The sequence below is a fragment of the Acinonyx jubatus genome, chromosome E1 (genome assembly GCF_027475565.1).
Source record: "Acinonyx jubatus isolate Ajub_Pintada_27869175 chromosome E1, VMU_Ajub_asm_v1.0, whole genome shotgun sequence".
Lineage (NCBI taxonomy): Eukaryota > Metazoa > Chordata > Mammalia > Carnivora > Felidae > Acinonyx > Acinonyx jubatus.
The window spans coordinates 24,647,619-24,670,763 of record NC_069397.1 but is presented as its reverse complement, the minus strand read 5'-3'; the positions used below and the strand labels follow the sequence as shown (position 1 = coordinate 24,670,763).

The following is a 23,145-nucleotide window of genomic DNA, read 5'->3' as shown; positions in this document are numbered from 1 at the left end:
ATCCTGTGGATCAATGCCTAGTAGTGCAATTGCTGGGTCGTAGGGTAGTTCTATTTTTAGCCTTTTGAGGAACCTCCATACTGTTTTCTAGAGTGGCTGCACCAGCTTGTATTCCCACCAACAATGCAAAAGAGATCCTCTTTCTCTGCATCCTCACCAACATCTGTAGTTGCCTGAGTTGCTAATGTTAGCCATTCTGACAGGTGTGAGGTGGTATCTCACTGTGGTTTTCATTTGCATTTCCCTGATGATGAGTGATGTGGAGCAGTTTTTCATGTGTCGGTTGGCCATCTTCCATGGCATTGACAGTCCTTTTCACAGAGTACTGTGTGTAATGAGCCTTAAAGGTCTTCATGACCTGACCCCCTGGATCTAGAGGCTGAATTAGAGATACTGTGTTTGGGGGCAAGTAGACTGTTTGATGCCAAGGACATCCAAGGACCATCCAAGGACATTCTTCCTTGGAGAATTGTCCATTCATGTCTTTTGCCCATTTCTTCACTGGATTATTTGTTTGTTGGGTGTCAAGTTTGATAAGTTCTTTATAGATTTTGGATACTAACCCTTTATCTGTTATGTCATTTGCAAATATCGTCTCCCATTCCATCGGTTGCCTTTTAGTTTTGCTGATTGTTTCCTTTGCTGTGCAAAAGCTTTTTATTTTGATGAGGTCCCAGTAGTTCATTTTTGCTTTTGTTTCCCTTGCCTCTGGAGACGTGTTGAGTAAGAAGTTGCTGCGGCCAAGATCAAGGAGGTTTCTGCCTGCTTTCTGCTCGAGGATTTTGATGGCTTCCTGTCTTACATTGAGGTCTTTCATCCATTTCGAGTTTCTTTTTGTGTATGGTGTAAGAAAGTGGTCCAGGTTCATTCTTCTGCATGTTGCTGTCCAGTTTTCTCAGCACCACTTGCTGAAGAGACTGTCCTTATTCCATTGGATATTCTTTCCTGCTTTGTCAAAGATTAGTTGGCCATATGTTTGTGGGTCCATTTCTGGGTTCTCTATTCTGTTCCATTCATCTGAGTGCCTGTTCTTGTGCCAGTACCATACTGTCTTGATGGTTACAGCTTTGTAGTATAGCTTGAAGTCTGGGATTGTGATGCCTCCTGCTTTGGTTTTCTTTTTCAAGATTGTTTTGGCTATTTGGGGTCTTTTCTGGTTCCATACAAATTTTAGGATTATTTGTTCTAGCTCTGTGAAGAATGCTGGTGTTATTTTGATAGGGATCGCATTGAATATGTAGATTGCTTTGGGTAGTATCGATATTTTAACAATATTCTTCCAATCTGTGAGCATGAAATATTTTTCCATTGTTTTGTGTCTTCTTCAGTTTCTTTCATAAGCTTTCTATAGTTTTCAGTGTATATTTTTCACCTCTTTGGTTAGATTTATTCCTAGGTATTTTATGGCTTTTTTGTGCAACTGTAAGTGGGATCGATTCCTTGATTTCTCTTTCTGTCACTTCATTGTTGGTGTATAGGAATGCAACCGATTTCTTTGCATTGATTTTGTATCCTGCAACTTTGCTGAATTCATGAATCAATTTTAGCAGTTTTTTGGTGGAATCTTTTGGGTTTTCCATATAGAGTATCATGTCATCTGAGAAGAGTGAAAGTTTGACCTCCTGGCTAATTTGGATGCCTTTTATTTCTTTGTGTTGTCTGATTGCAGAGGCTAAGACTACTAATACTGTGTTGAATAACAGTGGCGATAGTGGACATCCCTGTCTTGTTCCTGACCTAAGGGAAAAGCTCTCAGTTTTGCCCCATTGAGGATGATATTAGTGTTGAGTCACTTGTATATGGCTTTTATGATCTCGAGGTATGCTCCTTCTATCCCTACTTTCTTGAGGGTTTTTATCAAGAAAGGATGCTGTATTTTGCCTAATGCTTTCTCTGCATCTATTGGGAGGATCATATGGTTCTTGTCCTTTCTTTTATTGATGTGATGAACCACGTTAATTGTTTTGCAGATATTGAACCAGCCCTGCATCCCAGGTATAAATCCCACTTGGTCGTGGTGAATACTTTTTCTAATGTATTGTTGGATCCGGTTGGCTAATATCTTGTTGAGGATTTTTGCATCCATGTTCATCAGGGAAAGTGGTGTATAGTTCTCCTTTTTAGTGTGGTCTCTGTCTGGTTTTTGAATCAAGGTAATGCTGGCTTCATAGAAAGACTTTGGAAGTTTTCCTTCCATTTCTATTTTTTGGAAAAGTTTCAAGAGATTAGGTGTTAACTCTTCCTTAAATGTTTGGTAGAATTCCTCTGTAAAGCCATCTGGCCCTGGACTCTTGGTTTTTTGGCAGATTTTTGATTACTAATTTGATTTCCTTACCAGTTATGGATCTGTTCAAATTTTGTATTTCTTCCTGTTTCAGTTTTGGTAGTGTATATGTTTCTAGAAATTTGTCCATTTCTTCCAGATTACCCATTTTATTGGCATATAATTGCTCATAATATTCTCTTATTATTGTTTTTATTTCTGTTGTGTTGGTTGTGATCTCTCCTCTTTCATTCTTGATTTTATTTATTTGGGTCCTTTCTCTTTTTGATCAAACTGCCTAGTAGTTTATCAATTTTGTTAATTCTTTCAAAGAACGAGCTTTTGGTTTCTTTGATCTGTTCTACTGTTTTTTTGGTTTCAATAGCATTAATTTCTGCTCTGATCTTTATTATTTCCAGCTTTATTATTTCTGCTGGTTTTGGGTTTTATTTGCTGTTCTTTTTCTAGCTCCTTAAGGCATAAGGTTAGGTTGTGTATCTGAGATCTTTCTTCCTTCTTTAGGAAGGCCTGGATTGCTATATGCTTTCCTCTTATGACCCCCTTTGCTGCGTCCCAGAGGTTTTGGATTGTGGTGTTATCATTTTCACTGACTTCCATATACTTTCGAATTTCCTCTTTAACTGCTTGGTTAGCCCATTCATTCTTTAGTAGGATGTTCTTTAGTCTCCAAGTATTTGTTACATTTCCAAATTTTTTCTTGTGGTTAATTTCGAGTTTCATAGCATTGTGGTCTGAAAATATGCACGGTATGATCTTGATCTTTTTGTACTTACTTAGGGCTGATTTGTGTCCCAGTATATGGTCTATTCTGGAGAACATTCCATGTGGACTGGAGAAGAATGTATATTCTGCTGCTTTAGGATGAAATGTTCTGAATATATCTGTTAAGTCCATCTGGTCCAGTATGTCATTCAAAGCCATTGTTTCCTTATTGATTTTTTGATTAGATGATCTGTCCATTGCTGGAAATGGGGTGTTGAAGTCTACTATTATGGTGTTACTATCAATGAGTTTCTTTATGTTTGTGATTAATTGATTTATATATTTGGGTGCTTTCACATTTGGCACATAAATTTTTACAATTGTTAGGTCTTCTTGTTGGACAGATCCCTTGATTATGGTATAATGTCCTTCTGCATCTTGATACAGTCTTTATTTTAAAGTCTAGATTGTCTGATATAAGTATGGCTACTCCGGCTTTCTCTTGTTGACCATTAGCATGATAGATGGTTTTCCATCCCCTTATTTTCAATCTGAAGGTGTCTTTAGGTCTAAAGTGGGTCTCTTGTAAACAGCATATAAATGGATCTTGTTTTCTTATCCATTCTGTTACCCTATGTCTTTTGATTAGAGCATTGAGTCCATTGATGTTTAGAGTGAGTACTGAAAGATATGAATTTATTGCCATTATGATGCTTGTAGAGTTGGAGTTTCTGGTGATGTTCTCTGGTCCTTTCTAATCTTTGTGCTTTTGTATTTATCTATCTATCTGTCTGTCTGTCTGTCTATCTATCTGTGTATCTTCTCTACCCTCAGAGAGTCCCCCTGAAAATTTCTTGCAGGGCTGATATAGTGGTCACAGACTCCTTTAATTTTTGTGTGTCTGGGAAACTTTTTATTTCTCCTTCTATTTTGAATGACAGGCTTGTTAGATAAAGAATTCTTGGCCGCATATTTTTCTGATTTAGCACACTGAATATATCCTGCCACTCCTTTTTGGCCTGCCAAGTTTCTGTGGAGAGGTCTGCTGCAAACCTGATCTGTCTTCCCTTGTAGGTTAGGGACTTTTTTTCCCTTGCTGCTTTCATGATTCTCTCCTTGCCTGAGTATTTTGTGAATTTGACTATGATATGCCTTGATTTTCAGTTTTTGTTGAATCGAATGGGGGTCCTCTGTGCTTCCTTGATTTTGATATCTGTGTCTTTCTCCAGGCTAGGAAAGTTTTCTGCTATGATTTGCTCACATAAACCTTCTACTCCTATTTGTCTCTCTTCCTCTTCTGGGACCCCTATGATTCTGATGTTGTTCCTTTTTAGTGAGTCACTGATTTCTCTAATTCTTAAATTGTGCTCTTTTGCCTTAATCTCCCTCTTTTTTTCTGTTTCATTATTCTCTATAATTTTGTCCTCTATATCACTGATTCTCTGTTCTGCCTCATCCATCCTTGCCGCTGCTGCATCCATCCATGATTGCAGCTCAGTTATAGCATTTTTAATTTCATTCTGGTTATGTTTTACTTCTTTTTCCTGCAGAAAGGGATCTAATCTATTTTTGACTCCAGCTAGTATTCTTATTATTGTGATTCTAAATTCTGGTTCAGACATCTTGCTTTTTTATCTGTGTTGGTTAAATGCCTGGCTGTCGTTTCTTTGTGCTCTTTCTTTTGGGGTGAATTCCTTCGTTTTTGTCATTTTGAAGGGAGAAAGGAATTAATGAGGTAGAAAAATTGAAATAAAGGAAATTAAAATTAAAAATTAAAAATACACACAGACACAAAAATCAAATAGATGATGCTAGATCCTAGGTGTGTTTTGGTCTGGGTGTTGAAAGTGGTTTGACAGATTAGAGAAAAAAAGGTGGGGGTGGGGGGAGAAAAAAAAAGGAATCGTTTGAGAATTTGAAAAAATGAATACACTGAAGTAGACTAAAATGAGATGATGATGGTAAAATAGAATTTGAAAAAATATACACAAAAGTAAAGAATATAGTAGAAAAAAATTAAAGAACAATATTTTTAGTATTTTTCTTTAAATTTTCTTCAATTTTAATTTTTTTCTTTAATTTTCTTTAATTAATTTCTTTAATTTTCTTTATGATTTTAATTGCCACCTATATGCTGATGACTCTCCTCAAACCTCTCCTGAGTTTTACACTCATAATCGTAAAAACTCAATGAATTTCCCCAAGGTTCTTCACATGCTGTATATCCTTACCAGAATTTATCATGTTTTCTTCCTCACTTACTTTTTTTCTTACATTCCCTTTCTGCATGGAAATGCCATTTTACAAGTTTCCCTGACTAGAATACTGAGTAGTATTCTAGATAGCTTCTCACTCAGGCTTCAAGTTCTACTGACTTCCTTGCACACATTTCCCAGATTTAGCTTCTCTTTTTCTTGTATTAGCAGTCTACTTTTTGCTTCTTTACACTACTAGCAGAATAAACTGTCTGAATTGTATCTATGTCCTGTTTCTTATCTGCCAGGAGTTTGTATCTGAATTGAATGTGACCATATCCCTTCCTTATTATGACAGAGCAAAATTTTTATGACTTGGTCAAATGACCGCCTATGTAGGTCTATCATTTACTGCCCCTGCCTTGTTTATTTTGTTCTAGTAACATAGAATTCTCTATACATTCCATACATCATTGTACTTTGAAACAAACTATTATCTCTGCCTGACATGCCTTTGTTCCTTTGGCTTTGGTTAGCCTTTAAATTTTTATGTAATCATTCTCTCTGTCCAGTCTTCTTTTCCTCCAGCTTGGGCTAAAGCTACCATTTCTCTGCCTCCATTATGATCCTTGAACTGACTGTGTAATATTAAAGGGTATTTTTCTTGTCCTTGTAGACAGATATTGTTCTATTCAGTGAAAAAAGTCTGCAATGCCTAAAATAAAGTAATGACTCTAATTTTTTTTGATAGTGGAGGCCTAAAAATGTTAGGTTGTTAGGGTGCCTGGGTGGCTCAGTTGGTTAAGCATCCAAATCTTGATTTCTGCCCAGGTCATAATCTCACAGTTCATGAGATTTAGCCCCACATCGAGCTCTGTGCCGACAGGGTGGAGCCTGCTTGGGATTCTGTCTCTCTGTCTCTCTCTGTCCCTCCCCTGCTCTGTCTCTGAAAAATAAACATTTTTTTTTAAAAAGGAAAGAAAATAAAATGTTAGTTTGTTAAAATAATTATTTATAGGAAGATTACTTTCTTTATAAATGATGACAAAATTTAAGCTAAACTTGGGATCTGTCCTTCACGTGGATAGATAAGTGCTGAAGAAGTACAGATAATACAATTTTTATCCCAAAGGAAATGAATGCATTGTTGCTGAAAACATATTATTTGCAGAATCTAATGCCATTTAGATTATCAGCTAGTTTGAAATACTTGTTACCTCTTCCTTGCCCCTGCCTAAAATTTGTATGTTTACTATTCCGTTGTTGGAAAGTAGTGGGTCAACAATTTTCCCATTTATTTTCTTCGTTAGATTGGAAAGTATTGGAATTATGACAAAATATCTTTGGCTTTGTCATACTTATCTGGAGAGAGAAATGATATTTTTATTAGGAATAATATTTTGTAATATTTTATTAGGAATAATATTTTATTAGGAGTAATATTTATATTTTTTAGGGCCAGTTTTTATTTGGAATTTGGTTGGAAAAATGTAAAGATTTCTTTAATTTGATTTAAAAAAAATTGTATAGTTGACATACAATATTATATTAGTTTCAGGTATATAACATAGTGATTCAATGTTTATATACATAATGAAGGGTGCCTGGGTGGCTCAGTTGGTTAAGTGTCCAACTTCAGCTCAGATCATGATCTCACGGTTCGTGGGTTCCAGCCCGTGTCGGGCCCTATGCTGACAGCTCAGAGCCTGGAGCCTGCTTTACATTCCGTATCTCCCTCACTGCCCCTACTCTACTTGTGCTCTGTCTCTCTCAAAAATAAATAAACATTAAGAAAATTGAAAAAACTATATATATATACATAATGAAATGGTTGTCACCTGTCACCATACTAAGTTAATACACTATTATTGACTATATTCCCAATGCTGTACTTTACATCCCTGTAACTTATTTATTTTATAACTGGGAGTTTGTACCTCTTTATCTCCTTCACCTATGTTGTCCATCACCTCATCCCTTCTTTCTTCTCAGGCTATCACCAGTTTTTTCTCTGTATTTATGAGTCTGTTTCTGTTTTTTTAGATTCCACATATAAGTGAAATCATACAGGATTTGTCTTTCCCTGTCAGACTTATTTCACTTAGGATAATACTGTCTGAGTCCATTCATGTTGTTGCCAGTGGCAGGATTTAATTTTTTTTATGGCTGAGTAATATTCCACATTATATATCTAGATATATCTATACCGTATCTTCTTTATCCATTTATCAGTTCATGGACACTTAGGGTTGCTTCCATAATTTGGCTATTGTAAATACTGCAGCGAACATAGGGGCACATCTGTCTTTTCAAATTAGTGTTTTTGTTTTCTTTGGATAAATGCTCAGAAGGGGGGGTGGGGGCAAATACTCAGAAGCGGACTGCTGAATTGTATGTTATTTCTATTTTTAATTTTTTGAGGAACCTCTATACTGTTTTCCATTGTGGCTGCATCAGTTTACCTTCCCACCAACAATGCACAAGGATTCCCTTTTTTCCACATCCTTGCCAACACTTATTTTGAAAAAATGAAGATTTTGAAAGACTTCTTTTTTCTTCTGGTTTCTTACCCTCTTCAATTTCTGGATTACAGTTACTGACGTAGAGCTGAAACGACTGAAAGATGCCTTCAAGAGGACCTGTGGACTCTCATACTATATGGGCCAACACTGCTTCATCAGGGAGGTGCTTGGGGATGGAGTGCCTCCAAAAGTTGCTGAGGTAATCTTTATATTCTAGGTTTTCCTTTGAGATAGTTACCCACCAGCCTGAGTTCCTGAGGAGCCTTCTGGCCTTAACATGTATAATCTTCCTCACAGTTATTTTTCTTGCCAAGTAGGTAAACAGGTATTTTATTTTATTTTATTTTATTTTATTTTATTTTTTTTATATTTCATTTCATTATTTCATTTTTTATTATTTAAATTCAAGTTAGTTAACATACAGTGTAGTCTTGGTTTTGGGAGTGGAACCTAATGATTCATCTCTTACATATGACACCCAGTACTCATTCCTAAAGGTCCCATCCTTAATGACCATCACTCCTTTAACCCATCCCCCCACACACCTCCCCTCCAGCAACACTCAGTTCTCTGTATTTAAGAGTCTCTCAAAGGTTTACCTCCCTTTATCTTAAAGCAAGTCTTATTTTAGATGTCAGTATGATTGTGTTTTTAGAGGCCATAGGGGCGTAACACAGATCTGCAGTTGTACTTTTATATTTTTGAGTTTTAGTAGCCACTGATTATAATCATGGGACCATTTGTATGACTGGCTTCTTATTCTTATAAACTTTGTTACTCTGACATAAATTTTATGTTGGGAATATGTTTTATAAATTTTGTGTTAAAGAAAACCTTTCCATTTTAGTATAACCTAATTAAATTAATTGTATAAAATTAAGTGTTGGGGCACCTGGGTGGCTCAGTTGGTTGAGCGTCCAAATTCAGCTCAGGTCATTATCTCACAGTCTGTGGGTTCGAGCCCCGTGTTGGGCTCTGTGCTCAGAGCCTGGAGCCTGCTTCAGATTCTGTGTCTCTCTCTCCTTCTGCCCCTCTCCCACTTGTGCTTTGTCTCTCTCAAAAGTTAGTAAACATTAGGAAAAAAAAAATAAAATTGAGTGTTATAAATGAAATGCTAGCTCACTGGAACCTGTAAAGGCTTATTTAATTTCTACCAAAAATTTTACGTAGAGGTAAAATGTGCTAAGTTGATATAAATATACTCTTTCTAAAAATAGTTAATTATTTTATAGCTATAGACACAGATATGCACTATGTTATTCTGAATATGAAATGACAATAAAACACTGAAACTGTTAATAAAACACTGAAAATTATAGTTATTTTAGGCTTGGTATATTATAAAGAACCATAATTCACCATTCTTAATTAATGACAGTTTCTGTTTCTAACCTGTGTTGTGTGCTCTTGAACCTGAGGTTTACATAATATAGGGTTTGCATTTTTAATTTTTACCTTTTTTTGGATCAGGATATATGTTGCATTAATTCTCTTAAATGTATTCTTGTGTAAAATTATGTATTCTGCCATTGTTTCAGAATTACGATAGAGTTAAGTTTTTTCTTAATACTACTTATTGAGCTTTCTGTTTCAGCATGAGTATTAACCATTTTAACAATATTTAAATCTTTTGACTTATGAAATTAGGAAGTTTTTACATTTGGTTTTTAATTTTTTTCATGTTTTGTAGTTTTCATTGCAGAAATCAGATGTCTGTCAACTGAACAAAATGTTGTAAATCCATACAGTGAAATATTATTTGTTAATAAAAAGGAATGAAGTTTTCTGATATGTGCATGGATGAACCCGTAAAACATGCTAAGTCAGGGAAGCCAAACACAAAGACACAATTTTTTAAATTCCATTTGTATGAAATGGTGGGAATAGCCAACTCTATGGAAACAGAAAACAGATCAGTTAAAATTTTAGCTGATTTTTTTTCTTACTCTCTTTTAATAGCACCTGCATCTTCCTCCCATGTTCTGCTATTGGACAGGCAATTCATGCATCCTATGTTTTGGAGGCATCTGTCCTTCCTGGGATGTCAGGCTACTTGGTTGCCTCTGACAGGCCCAAGAAATGTTGTATGATAGTTTATCTGGCTTTTTCTGTTTTTTAGGTTAGGAGTAACTCTCTTTCAGACTTTGTACATATAAGGTGGAAGTGGAACTCCTTGCAACATCATTTTTATGTAAATATTCCATAAATTTCATTCCACCCAAAACTATTTCAGGGATCTTGCCTCTGTCCTTTGGACTCTGTTGAGAGTCATCACTGGCTAGAATAATTAAGGTAGTTATTTTATAAGAATGGTCTTAATTTTAAATTGTAAACACTTTGTAAACAATGATAGTGTCAGGTTTCAGTTTCATTGTAGTTAATGCCTTTTGGTGTAAACTCTAGCACTGTATTAAACACATATAAATTCTATAAATGCTTTTAGTGATGATGTTAGCTTTTTTTGCCCTAATTTACTGACATAGGCTTATTTTAAGTGAGGACAGGTACTATTAGCATGTGTATATTGATTAGTATGTATAGTATAGTGTGTATGTTGTAAAGTATGATAAGGAACTAAGTACTTTATCTTTAATTAGTCTCTGGTATTTTCTCAGAAAATGAAGTCTTTATAATAGTTTCTCACACTGTAATCTCAAAAGGATAAGTGAACCCCAAAAAGCTCAGAAAGAACTTAAAAAAGCTGAGTTCTGGAATAGTTTTAACATTTATATAAAATGAGCTTATGTTTTATTTTAGCCATCTCTCTGAGATAGGTGTGTTAGTAGATAGATTTCATCAGCTTTTGTGTGTTTGGGAAAGGGAGAGAATTTTATTAGTATAATTCATATTTGCAGAGTAATTTATTGAAGGAGAAATGGCACATTTTAAATAAAATGGATGTGAATTTCCCATTCAAAATTCAAGTTTTGAAGCTTGGATTTAGTCTTGGTAGGTAGACTCAGAATGGAGGATCTGTATTCTACAGCTGCAGAGAAATAAGTTAAATGATAGGATTTATAAATGAAGTGATGTCCTTTGTGAGATCTTTCTTACAATCCTATGGAGAACTTTGGCCTTAAATTTGGGTGAAGAGGGTACTCTTGGTGAGATTCTGAAGTTAATGTTTTGAGGCACAACAGCATTATTTTAATGTCAGTATCTCTGTAAGAAAAGCCCCAGGAACCATTTAAGCTGCTAATTGTGGGTGGGGAGAGAAGTTCATTTCCTAGTTAATCAGTGTTTTTCTTTAAAGGAAATGTAATAACATATTTTTTAAGAGCAAGGGGAGGTTTTTTTTTTTCTCTTTCTTTTTAATTTTTTTTTTGAGAGAGAGTGAGCCTGTGTGTGCGACAAGGGAGAGGCAGAGGGAGAGGGAGAGACTGTTAAGCAGGCTCCACACCTACGGTAGAGTCGGGAGCATGCAATACAGCTTGATCTCATGACCCTGAGATCATGACCTAAGCTGAAATCAAGAGTCAATCAAGAGTCAAAGCTTAACTGATTAAGCCACCTAGGCACCCCAAGGGGAGATATTTTTAGAATCTTAGTGCAAAAGGACGTTAAACTTAAAAAGACAATAACTTTAGTCCTTAATATGTTAATTAAGGAGCCAAGGTAAGTTTCTAAATTATTTTCTAGAAGAGAGAAGCTGTATATTTTTAGAGCAAAAGAGATTTATTTAGAACTGAATTCCCATTTTTTTTTACCTTCTCTGAAGACTTGCTATGATAAATTTCAAGACATTTTGGATTAAGAGTAAGAACTCATGACAGTTTGCAGTTTTTAGAATTTAAGCTTTGATTTCATTAGTCTCTTGTTTCTAGGATAGATTAGTGTAATTAAATATTTTGATGCAATTCTGACCTTGCTAATAGTAGTAACCACATATTATTTGAATAGAATATTAAATGAATAAAATTTGAGGGGATTGAGAAAACAAAGTAAAAATGAAGTACATGGTAAGTAAATGAAAGATGTATAATACTTGAATTTGGCCTTTTTGGAAGCAAAGTCGCTAGTTCTTAATAAACCAGTGCATATATTTTCTTTAGGGAATCACCCATCCCCCAACTCCAAAGAAATTCTAATAACAAAATATTTCCATGTAGTATTAATTTGTAATCATGTCCTATTGTTTTCACATTCACTTAAAAGTAGTTCTCACCATTTTAATGAATTTAAAGTGTTTCCAGTTAAAAGAAATCATTAATGAGTAGCTTGTTAATGAGTACCTACTCATTAATGATTTCTTTTAACTGGAAACTCTTAAATTTCTATTTTAGGGTTGATTTCAACTCTGGATGACTGGATAGTATAGTAATACCATTCCACCTTTCTCCTTATAGCTCCCTTCGACAGTTTTAGCCTACATTGTTTTACTCTGATTCCTTATAGGTATTAAAGCCTGCCTCTATCTACTATGTAGCACAACATTTTATGAAATAATGGCTTGTTTGCTAATTATTCACTTAAATCTTGTCTCTCAACTAAGTTATGATTCTTGATGGGCAGACTTTATGGCTTTTAAAAAATATGTCCCAGAGTGCTGTGCATAGTGTAAACTTAATGAGTATTTGATTTGTTAATGATTTTTAAAAAATATTTATGTTATTCTGCAAAATCTTATTACAACAATGACTAGGAAACCAATATTTGTGAAGTCAGCTTTGCTAACTTTTGCAGTCTTTGAACATTTAACCTTTTCCAGATTAGAAGAAAATACACATTTTAAGTGAAAGCAATCTTAGAGCCTGGTGTATTTTCAGACACAGTGGTCAACATGTGAAAACAGTTGATCAGTAGGATATTTTTCCATTAGAGGTGGTAAGTTTATACTGAAGTATTCATATTGGGACTAGGGACATGTATTTACTAGATAGTTTAGGTTTAGGGGGACTGACCACAGAATTATGATTAGTGTTTTCTTGTTTTGATATTAGTTGATCTGTATTTTTATTATATCCCTTTATGTTGGATTTTCTTAAATGATGAAAACAACTTCCTTGACAACTCAAAGTTATTGTCAGCATTTGATGCTACTCATCATTGACTGTTGTAATATACTGACATAACTAATGTATTTATATCCACCAGAGAAGAATAGCTAATGTTTTCATTTGTTATGGTAAATTCTGATCTTGACATTATAGCTGACAGGAGAACACTAAGCAGGATTCTGGTTTTAAAATCTTTCTCTGTAGCTAGAATCTGTAAAACGTTTACTAGAGTTTAACTGCATCACTTTTTGTTCACAGTGTAATTATGCTGGTTCTTAAATTTCATTGTTTTTCAAGATTTCAATATTTCTGGACAGAAAAGATTCCAAGGATTCTGTTAGATGAAAATATTGACAGAATATTTCACTCTCTTGTAAACATACATATGGACTTTAAAAAAATGTGCATTATTGTCTTTTTGGTTCTTAACTGCCAAATTTTATCTAGAGTGATTTTTTAAAAAATGTTTATTTATTTTTGAGAGAGAGAGAGAGACAGAGAGACAGAGACAGATAGGCAGACAGCTGGGGAGGGGCAGAGAGAGAGGGAGACAGAATCCCAAGCAGGCTTCTTGTTGTCAGCATGGGGCTCGAGCTCATCAACCACGAGGTCATGACCTGAGCCAAAATCAAGAGTCAGACGCTTAACCTACTGAACCACCCAGATACCCCTATCCTAGAGTGGTTTTTAACAGCTTCATAAACTTTTGAAAAACAGAGGTTAAAGTAGAGGAGCTGATATGTCATTGAGCATAATGGAACTAGTGAACTTCTTATCTAAAATATTACATCAAGTACATTACACAAATTATGAATTTCTAAGTGGTATTACATCTGTCATTGAAATTATTTATACTGATACTGAAAAATACTCTTAGAGAAATTAACTTATGCATAATCATTTACTTGAATCGGTTTATTAACTGAGCTACTGACATGACTGGTGTAGGAGATGACAAAAATAATTAATATCCTGTTTAAGTCGGCCTTGATCAACACATCTCTCCAATAGCATGTTCCTTAATTGGCATTATAGGGTAAAGTAAGGTAGATTTAATTTATAACCATGTTCAAAACTGCTACAGTTTAGCTGGTGAGATTTAGCTAAGTTTGACTATAGAAACATAAAATTCATATAAAAATTCTAAATGATAGGGACAGCAACTAATATTGCTAAACTTGGGTGAATGTAGAGGGCAGACATCTGAATTCTTACCTTTTCCTCTTTCTCCCCATGCCCATAGGTGGAATAAACATAACTTTCTTTTATTGAGTACCTACCTAATAAATTTCTGTTTGTCGCAGAAATGGAACTATTTTGTTTGCCTTGCGTATGGTAGTTACTATCTTTTGAGTCTGTCATCTTTGACTAGTGTGAGTTATTACATTCAGTATTTAGATTAAAATGTAGGGAAAAGAGTTACAAATACAGTTGGACTTTTATATTTATTTTTGTCATTAAGTGATAAATGTGAGAATCCTTTCTTAATGTGCTTTTAAATGTAATACCTTGATACTTTTTCTGAGTAGCTGCTTGAGAATATGAAGAGGAAAAAAATTGTGTTTTGAGTCATTTATACTTAGAGCTTTAGGATACATGTTTTCCTATCCTCTTCTTAAAGTTATAAGAATATCCTGCAGCACCTTTCTAAGAATCTGAGATATTACCCAAATAATATGCTATTATGAAAAATGACAGACTTTAAAAAATTGTTAGCTTTGTAATGGTTAACATTGCAGATTATATACATTATAATTTAAAATAAAACTTTATAAGCAATGCACATGTATAAGCAATATAACTACATATATTGTAGCTTCAAATATTATGTAAAATATAATAAAAGTTAGGATTTTTGGATTAATTTTGTAGTTAAGGGACATTTCAGCCAATTTTAGGATTTTCAAGGATATATTCTCAGAAATAAATGGTATAAGAAACAGTGTATCCTCCTATGTGTATGCAAACTAGTATAGGAGGGCAAATTATTGAAAAATGTTTTTATATTTAGCTAGAAAGGAAGTCTTTACTACAATCCATCCTTTTTTTATAGTATTTTTCTTTAGTAGGAATCTTTCATTTATACACATTATCTAAACTAGATATTTATTGTAAAATGCCTGTGATTTTTTGTGAAAACATAAAAGTTCTTTGAACTTTGGACAGCATGTAATAATAAATGGGTTACAGTACATACAGTAAAAATTATTGCTTTATTTTCTTCCCATATTAACTTTTCTCAATAATACACATTTAAAAATTATTCTATGGGAGGGGCACCTGGGTGGCTCAGTCAGTTGAGCATCTGACTCTTGATTTCGGCTCAGGTCATGATCCCAAGCTCATGGGATTAAGCCCCATGTTGGGCTCCAAGCTGAGCATGGAGCCTGCTGTGGATTCTCCCTCTCACTCTCTCTGTCTCTCTGTCTCTGTCTCTCCCCCGGTACTCCCCCATTCCTGGGTTGTGTGTGATCTCTCTCTCTCTTAAAAAAGAGGGGGGGTGTGCTTGGAACATTCGACTTTGGCTCAGGTCATGATTTCATGGTTCATGTCAAGCTCTGTGCTGACAGCTCAGAGCCTGGAGCCTGCTTCAGATTCTCTCATCTCTCACTCTCTTTGTTCCTCTCCTACTCGCACTTTGTCTCTCTCTCAAAAAATAAACATTAAAAAATTAAAAAAAAAATTAATCCACGGGATTAAGTTATTTATTTAGTAATCTCTATACCCAGTGTACGGCTTGAATTTATCAACGCTGAGATCAAGAGTCTCATACTCCAACTGAGCCAGACAGGTGCCTTTTTTTTTTGTTTGTTTTACATTTTTTTCATTTCCGTGGGAGTAAGTTTTAAAGAAACGTAGTCCTGTATTTTTAGCTGCTAAAGTTAGATCATTGAAGTTTTTAATTCTTATTTTTTTTCCAGAGGTGATTAATAAAATATATTTCTTCATTGTGCAGTTTTTCTGTGACATTCTTCCTTTTAAAATAAGCGGGGGTGCCTGGGTGGTTTTGTCAGTTAAGCATCTGACTCTTGATCTCGGCTCAGGTCATGAGCTCACAGTTCCTGAGATTGAGCCCCTTGTTGGGTTCTGCTGTGACAGCGTGGAGCCTGCTTGGGATTCTTTCTCTTCCTCTCTCTCTGCCCCTCCTTTCCTCCCCTCACCCCAAATAAATAAGTAGACTTAAAAAAACACAGAAGCACATTAAAAATATCTGTTCTAGACATCATAAATATAGTAAGATGTTTTCACAATGAGGATTTTCTTTTTACTACTTTGTAAAATTATATTTGATGACTCGGCAATGAAATGGAAGCTCTATTGATACATGCAAAAACATGAATGAATCTCAAAATCATTGTGTTAAGTGAAAGAACCCAAATAAAAATAGAACACATGCTTATTATTTCATTCATATAAAATTCTAGAAATTGCAAAGTTATCCTGAAAGGAAGCTTACTGGGTGTTGTTGGTACAGGGGGAAGAAGAGGGAGAGATAGATTATATGCAGACATTAGGACACTTTTGAAGTGATAAAAATGTTATGTTCTCAGTGTGGTGATGATTTCAGTGGTATGACATGGCATCACAAAACTGGTTAGTTTGTATACTTTAAATATGTGCAGTTTGAAAACTGGGACTAGGGCTGCCTTGGTGGCTCAGTCAGTTAAGTGTCCGACTTTGGCTCAGGTCATGATCTTGCGGTCCGTGAGTTCGAGCCCTTTGGTGTTGACAGCTCAGAGCCTGGAGCTTGCTTTGGATTCTGTGTCTCCCTCTCTCTCTGCCCCTCCCCCGCTCATGCTCTAGCTCTCTCAAAAATAAATAAACATTAAAAAAAATAAAAAAATAAAATGGAACTAATAAAAAATATATGCAGTTTATTATACTTCAGTTATCCCTCAAAAACTTTGTAAAATATTTAATTGGATGTACATTTTGTGTTTTTCAGGAAGAACACTTATACTACTTGGAAAAGTGAGCCTGAAATATAAAAATTGACTATTGATAAAATGTATCATTTTCTTTTCAGTCTTTGTTAAATATTTGGGCTTTAGTTCTAACTTTATTAATTTACTTCAGGGTCTTTTCCTAGTCATTTAAGTTCTGAGGCAAAAGAACCTCCAAACTTTTGATCAGAATTGTTGTCAGAATTAGGTATATGACCAGCGTGATTGTAATTAGAGAAGTTAGAAGTGCCATTAAATTTATGATGTTTTAGTGGCCTTTGAAATCAGTCTGGAATGGAGGGGAAAGGATGTGGGCTAGGTTAGGCTGGGAAAGTTGGGTCAGTGAAAAGGAAGGAATTCTCAATGATAAATTTGGAATTCTGCCTTTTCTCTCCTGATCTGAAGGTATGGATTAAATTGCACTTTGAGAAACTTGAAGTTAAAGCAAGGAAATTCCAGAATGAGATCATTAAAAATAGAAGATCCAGGATAATCAGTTTCCAAGAAAAGTATGCATAATAAAGTAGGACAAGGAGCCAGTTGTGAGGGCAAGGATCCAGTTTTAGGAATATGGATTAAGGTGTGAAAACAGCAAAGAAAAAAAGCTAGCTAGGGATTCTCCACGGGCAGAATTCAGAACACTGACTGATTCCAAGGAGAGCAGTTTTGACTTGAAACCTAGTGGTTGAACCTGAACCTGTAATAGGCTTCTTCAAAGCACCTGTGGGTATAAGAAGACTTCAGCTTTTTCATTGAGGTGGGAATAGATCAACTATGAAAAGAGACAAATATTTGCTTTAAGGATGTTAGTGAATGGAAGGGGAGTTACAACCCAGAACTTCAAAGAAATTCTTTAATTATTTTAAACCACTGCCAAGCTAATTGAGAAGGTATACCAATAATTTACTTCACTGATGTCTGGTGACACTGTGGTTTTATGCTGTATGACTTGTAATTGTGTCAAGTCACACACAATTAAGTCTTAAGACTTAATTAGACAATTAAGAAGACTTAAGACAAGGTATCTCTAGAGACGAGAAAAGAGGTAGAGACCAAATCTCAGGACTTGCTATTGGGTGTGGTGGCAACAGGAAGTTACCTAAGACAAACAGAGCTGGTAATCTGGTTTGTCCAGTTAATTCTAGGATTAGTTTATTGGTCAGACAGGCAGTCTGTCAGATATAAATAGGTAATATACAGGCCACCTGGGTGGCTCAGTCGGTTGAGTGTCCAACTTTGGCTCAGGTCATGATCTCACAGCTGGTGGGTTCTAGCCTCATGTTGGGCTGTGTGCTGACAGCTCAGAGCCTGGAGCTGCTTTGGATTCTGTCGTCCCTGCTCCCTGCCCCTCCCCCATTTGCACTCTTATCTCAAAAATAAATAATAAAACATTAAAAAAAATTTTAAAAATAGGTAATATACAGAGGTATCCTGGATACTTTGTTTAGGCAAGGCTCCTTTTCTTTTGGCTTGAGGAAGGGAGGGAAGTAATATGGAGTACTCTATTCTCTGAATTTAAGAAGAGTATTAGAACTTATTTTTGGACTCTTGTGTTACACAAACATTTTATGATATGGACTCGTGCTTAACATCTAATAGTCAATGGTTCTGCAGGATAGATACCTGACACAGGCCTATGAAGCTCTACGATAATTCTTATGTGAAAAAAAAATATGGATTGTAGGGTAGATATAATAAAACAATATTTAAGAATATGGAACAAATAGCATTATTTCATTTTTTCTAAAAATAGTATTTAACATTTTCCCTTTAACAAATTTAACAATTTGTTCTTTAACAATAAAGTAATTTGAGAGGGTAATAATCTATATAAATAAAATTTGGTAAGTCTTTTTGGGGAAATGGGACTTAAATTATAGATTATTCTGTCCTATGCGCATGAATTTTCCTTTAGTGATCCTGTGGTGGAACCTCAAAGGGATAGGCATCAGGGTGGCTCAGCTGGTTAAACATCTGACTTCAGCTCAGGTCATGATCTCACGGTTCATGAGTTCCTGCCCCGCATTGGGCTCTGTGCTGACAGTTTAGATATAGCCTGGAGCCTTTTTCAGATTCTGTTGTCTCCCTCTCTCTCTGTCTCTCCCCTGCTAGTACTCTGTCTCTCTCTCTCTCTCTTAAAAATAAATAAAACCTTGGGAATGCAAGCTGGTGCAGCCACTCTGAAAAACAGTATGGAGGTTCCTCAAAAAACTAAAAATAGAACTACCCTATGATCCAACAATTGCACTACTAGGCATTTATCCACGGGATACAGATGTGCTGTTTCGAAGGGACACATGCACCCCCATGTTTATAGCAGCACTATCAACAATAGCCAAAGTATGGAAAGAGCCCAAATGTCCATTGATGGATGAATGGATAAAGAAAATGTGGTATATATATATACATACATACATATATATGTATGTATGTATGTATATACATACATGTATATATATACACACATACATACAATGGAGTATTACTCAGCAATCAAAAGGAATGAAATCTTGCCTTTTGCAACTACGTGGATGGACCTGGAGGGTATTATGCTAAGTGAAATTAGAGAAAGACAAAAATCATATGACTTCACTCATATGAGGACTTGAAGAGACAAAACAGATGAACATAAGGGAAGGGAAACAAAAATAATATAAAAACAGGGAGGGGGACAAAACAGAAGACACTCATAAATATGGAGAACAAACTGAGGATTACTGGAGGGGTTGTGGGGGGGGGGAGGTGGGCTAAATGGGTAAGGGGCATTAAGGAATCTACTCCTGAAATCATTGTTGCACTAAATGCTAGCTAATTTGGATGTAAATCTAAAAAAATAAAAAATTAAGTTAAAAATAAATAAAGATTTTTTAAAAGATTAAAAAAAATTAATGTGCAAAAACAACCAACTGATAAAAACAAAAACAAACAAAAATAAAACCTTTAAAAGAAAAGGCATTTTACAGCATTTCTTATACTGAGGTCGAAGAAATCCATGTGACCAAAAACATTAAGTCTCAGTAGAATGAGAAAATAAACCTTGTTTCCAATAAGGGCCCCCAAATCAAATTATAAGAGCAGATGAATCTGAAATGCAAGTTTTGATTTATGATTGATCACTAATATCATGGAAAAAATTGAGGTTCTATTACTGAGGAGGAAAGAAAAAACGGATATTGTGTAGACAGCTAACAGTTTCTGCCACAAGCTATATCATATAAGCTGTATTATCATCCAGGGTGAGTAGAAACAGGAATTTATTTAAATAGATTGGACAGTCCTGTGGAGGCTAGTCATTCCTATATAGATGAAAATTTTATTTAATAAAATTGCGTTTTGAAAAATATATGCAATGAATGTTTTAGTTATATTATTTAAATTGAATTATAGTACTCTTAGTTTCAGTTGCTCTGTATTTCATGTTTTATAATCCTGTGACCTATTATTTATGCATTGATTTAAAAGAAATAGGTAATGTATGCTTGTGGCTCACTATTTAAAACTTACAGAAGTATTAGTGAAAAGTAAACCTCCATTTTATTCCCATTACCTAGAGTCATCTCCAGTAGCAGCCAGTTAACCTGCTTTGCAAATCAAGTTTTTCAATTATTTTTTTTATCATAGTGATATATGCACATGGTCAAAGCAGAATCAGAAAGAGCTGGTTAAAAACCAAGAGTCCCCCCACCTACCTCAATCTTGAGGCAACCATTTTCTAGAAATAGCTTCTGGTTTATATACCTGTCTCCTAACTAGTAGTCTTTACTGCTGTTTCTTAGTTGATTTTAGATTTTTACTCTTTGCTTTCCAATTGCAGGAAATATTTAGCTTTCTTATACTATCCCCTCCACATCTTCTCAGTGCAGTATATCACAGTTTTTGGATAAATCAGTATTTGTTTTTTACAGTATTATGATTATATATATATATTAATATATTAAAAAAATTTTTGGACGTTTATTCATTTTTGAGAGACAGAGGCAGAGCATGAGTGGGGGGAGGGGCAGAGAGAGAGGGAGACACAGAATCTGAAGCAGGATCCAGGCTCTGAGCTGTCAGCACAGAGGGGGCTTGAACTCACGAACCATGAGATCATGACATGAGCTGAAGTTCGACGCTTAACCAACTGAGCCACCCAGGCGCCCCTACAGTATTATGACATATAAATATTTTTTGCAACATGGTATGTTATGATTTAGTTTTCTTTATTTTTTTATTTTTTATTTTCCTGTAGTTAACAATTAAGCTTATTTTTTCATTTGCTTAGTTTTCATATCTGTGGCTAAATCATCCCATAACATTCCACCAGTTTTTTAGTATAATTTTTTGTGAGACAAATGTTAATTTTTTATACTGGTCTTCCAAATGTACTTTAGCTTAAGTATTTTAGTTGTGATACATACATATATACTTTGTATATATTTATCTTTCTATTTATCTATCTATATCAGGCTGTCTTTCTATCCTCTAATATTCCATGGACTTTTATGCTTTTTCGCCTTCCGTGTCCCAACTGTGCATAAAATAACTGATGCAAAATTTAATTAGTGAGTTTTATTTGCCATTGAAGTAATGTGGGACATCAAGATAAAATATAGGTGGTGAATTGAGGATGAATTTTAATCACATCATTTGCATGTTAAATTACCATTAATAATAACAGTGGGAAAATACTAGATATAAAATCCCATCTGTGGGGCACCTGGGTGGCTCATTCGGTTAAGCATCTGACTCTTGATTTTGGCTCAGGCCATCATCTCACAGTTGTGGGATCCAGCTCTGCACAGTCAGCATGGAGCCTGCTTGGGATTCTTTCTCTCCCTCTCTCGCTCTCTCCTCTTCCCCTGCTCTTGTACAGTGCTTTCTCAAAATAAATAAAATTAAAAAATAAATTTATAATTCCACCTGTATGAAGCACTTGACCTCAGAGGAAAGGAAAAATCAGGCTTAAGAATTAGGTATTTTTTGGGGGCACCTGGGTGGCTCAGTCGGTTAAGCGGCCGACTTCGACTCAGGTCATGATCTCATCCGTGAGTTCGAGCCCTGCGCCGGGCTCTGTGCTGACAGCTTGGAGCCTGGAGCCTGTTTCAGATTCTGTGTCTCCCTCTCTCTGACCCTCCCCCGTTCATGCTCTGTGTCTCTCTGTCTCAAAACTAAATAAACGTTAAAAAAAAAAAAAGAATTAGGTTTTTTTCTTGTCTAATGTGAAAGAAGCTGAGATACTCTTCAAAATCAAGTTAGTAGCATCTCTAAAAATGTGTTTTCATTTTTGACGGATTCTGGGTAGAGTTTGGCTTTTTTAAGTAGTTTATCATTTTTTAAATTCATGTTTATTTATTTTGAAAGAGAGAGTGTGTGCATGAGTGGAGGAAGGGCAGAGAGAGGGAGAAAGAGAATCCCAAGCAGGCTCTACACTGTCAGCACAGAGCCTGATGTGGGGCGCCATCTCACGAGCCATGAGATCATAACCTGAGCTGAAATCAAGAGTCAGATGCTTAACTGACCAAGCCACCCAAGTGCCCCTTAAATAGTGTATACTTTTTTTTTTTAAATGTTTATTTATTTTTGAGGCAGAGTGAGACACAGCATGAACGGGGGAGGGGCAGAGAGAGAGGGAGACACAGAATCTGAAGCAGGCTCCAGGCTCTGAGTTGTCAGCACAGAGCCCAATGCGGGGCTCAAACTCACGGACCACGAGATCATGACCTGAGCCAAAGTCAGACACTTAACCAATGGAGCCACCCAGGTGCCCCTAGTGTATACTTTTTAAAACCAGTTTATAGTTGGCATTACTCATAGAAATTAGTAGTAGACAAAATAGTTTGCTTAAGTTATTTTATATATTGGTGGCAACTTTAATAGTATTCTCTGAAGAATAATTTTCTCATTAATTTCCAAATGACAAATTTTCTCATTAATTTCCAAATTTCCAGTGGTGTTTTGAAATTTATATAGAAAACCATATTGGCATACAGTACATACATAAGATTTATTCTAAACTATTTTTCCTATCTTCATTCTTTCTTATTTTTACATTTGACTTTCAAAAATTTTACATGAGGAGTAAAAAGGCTTATAGGAGCAGTCTTCAGAAAAATGTGTTAAACCAACTTTGCTATGTATAACAGATCTTTGCTTTAAATGAAACATGAGTATTATTTCCTAATAGCTTTTTCTCTAACAGTTTCCTAATTATTGAGACATAATATATGTTATTCGATTCACCCATTGAAAGGATACAATTAATGGCTTTTTAGTTTGTTCACAGAGTTGTGCAACCATCACTCCACAACCAATTTCCTCTCCCTCAAAAGAAACCCTATACCTTTGTCATCCCTATTTTCTCCATACCCTCCTCTACCAGCCCTAGGCTAATATAGTAATTAATGTACTTCCATCTTTATAGATTTATCTTTCAGGGCATTTCATAAAAATGGAATCATATAGGGGCTCCAGAGTGGCTTAGTCAGTTAAGCGTCTGACTCTTGATTTCGGCACAGGTTA

At 35.3% G+C, this 23,145-nt stretch overlaps 1 protein-coding gene across 2 annotated transcripts in view; it reads left to right on the top strand.

The window, feature by feature from the left end:
* USP32 (ubiquitin specific peptidase 32) overlaps window positions 1–23,145 on the top strand; it is a 238,615-nt gene that overhangs the window by 62,328 nt on the left and 153,142 nt on the right. For both annotated transcript variants that reach the window (XM_027034284.2, XM_027034285.2), the window contains exon 2: window positions 7,775–7,902. In XM_027034284.2, the coding sequence (XP_026890085.1) occupies window positions 7,775–7,902 (128 nt within the window). The remainder of the gene's footprint in view (window positions 1–7,774; window positions 7,903–23,145) is intronic.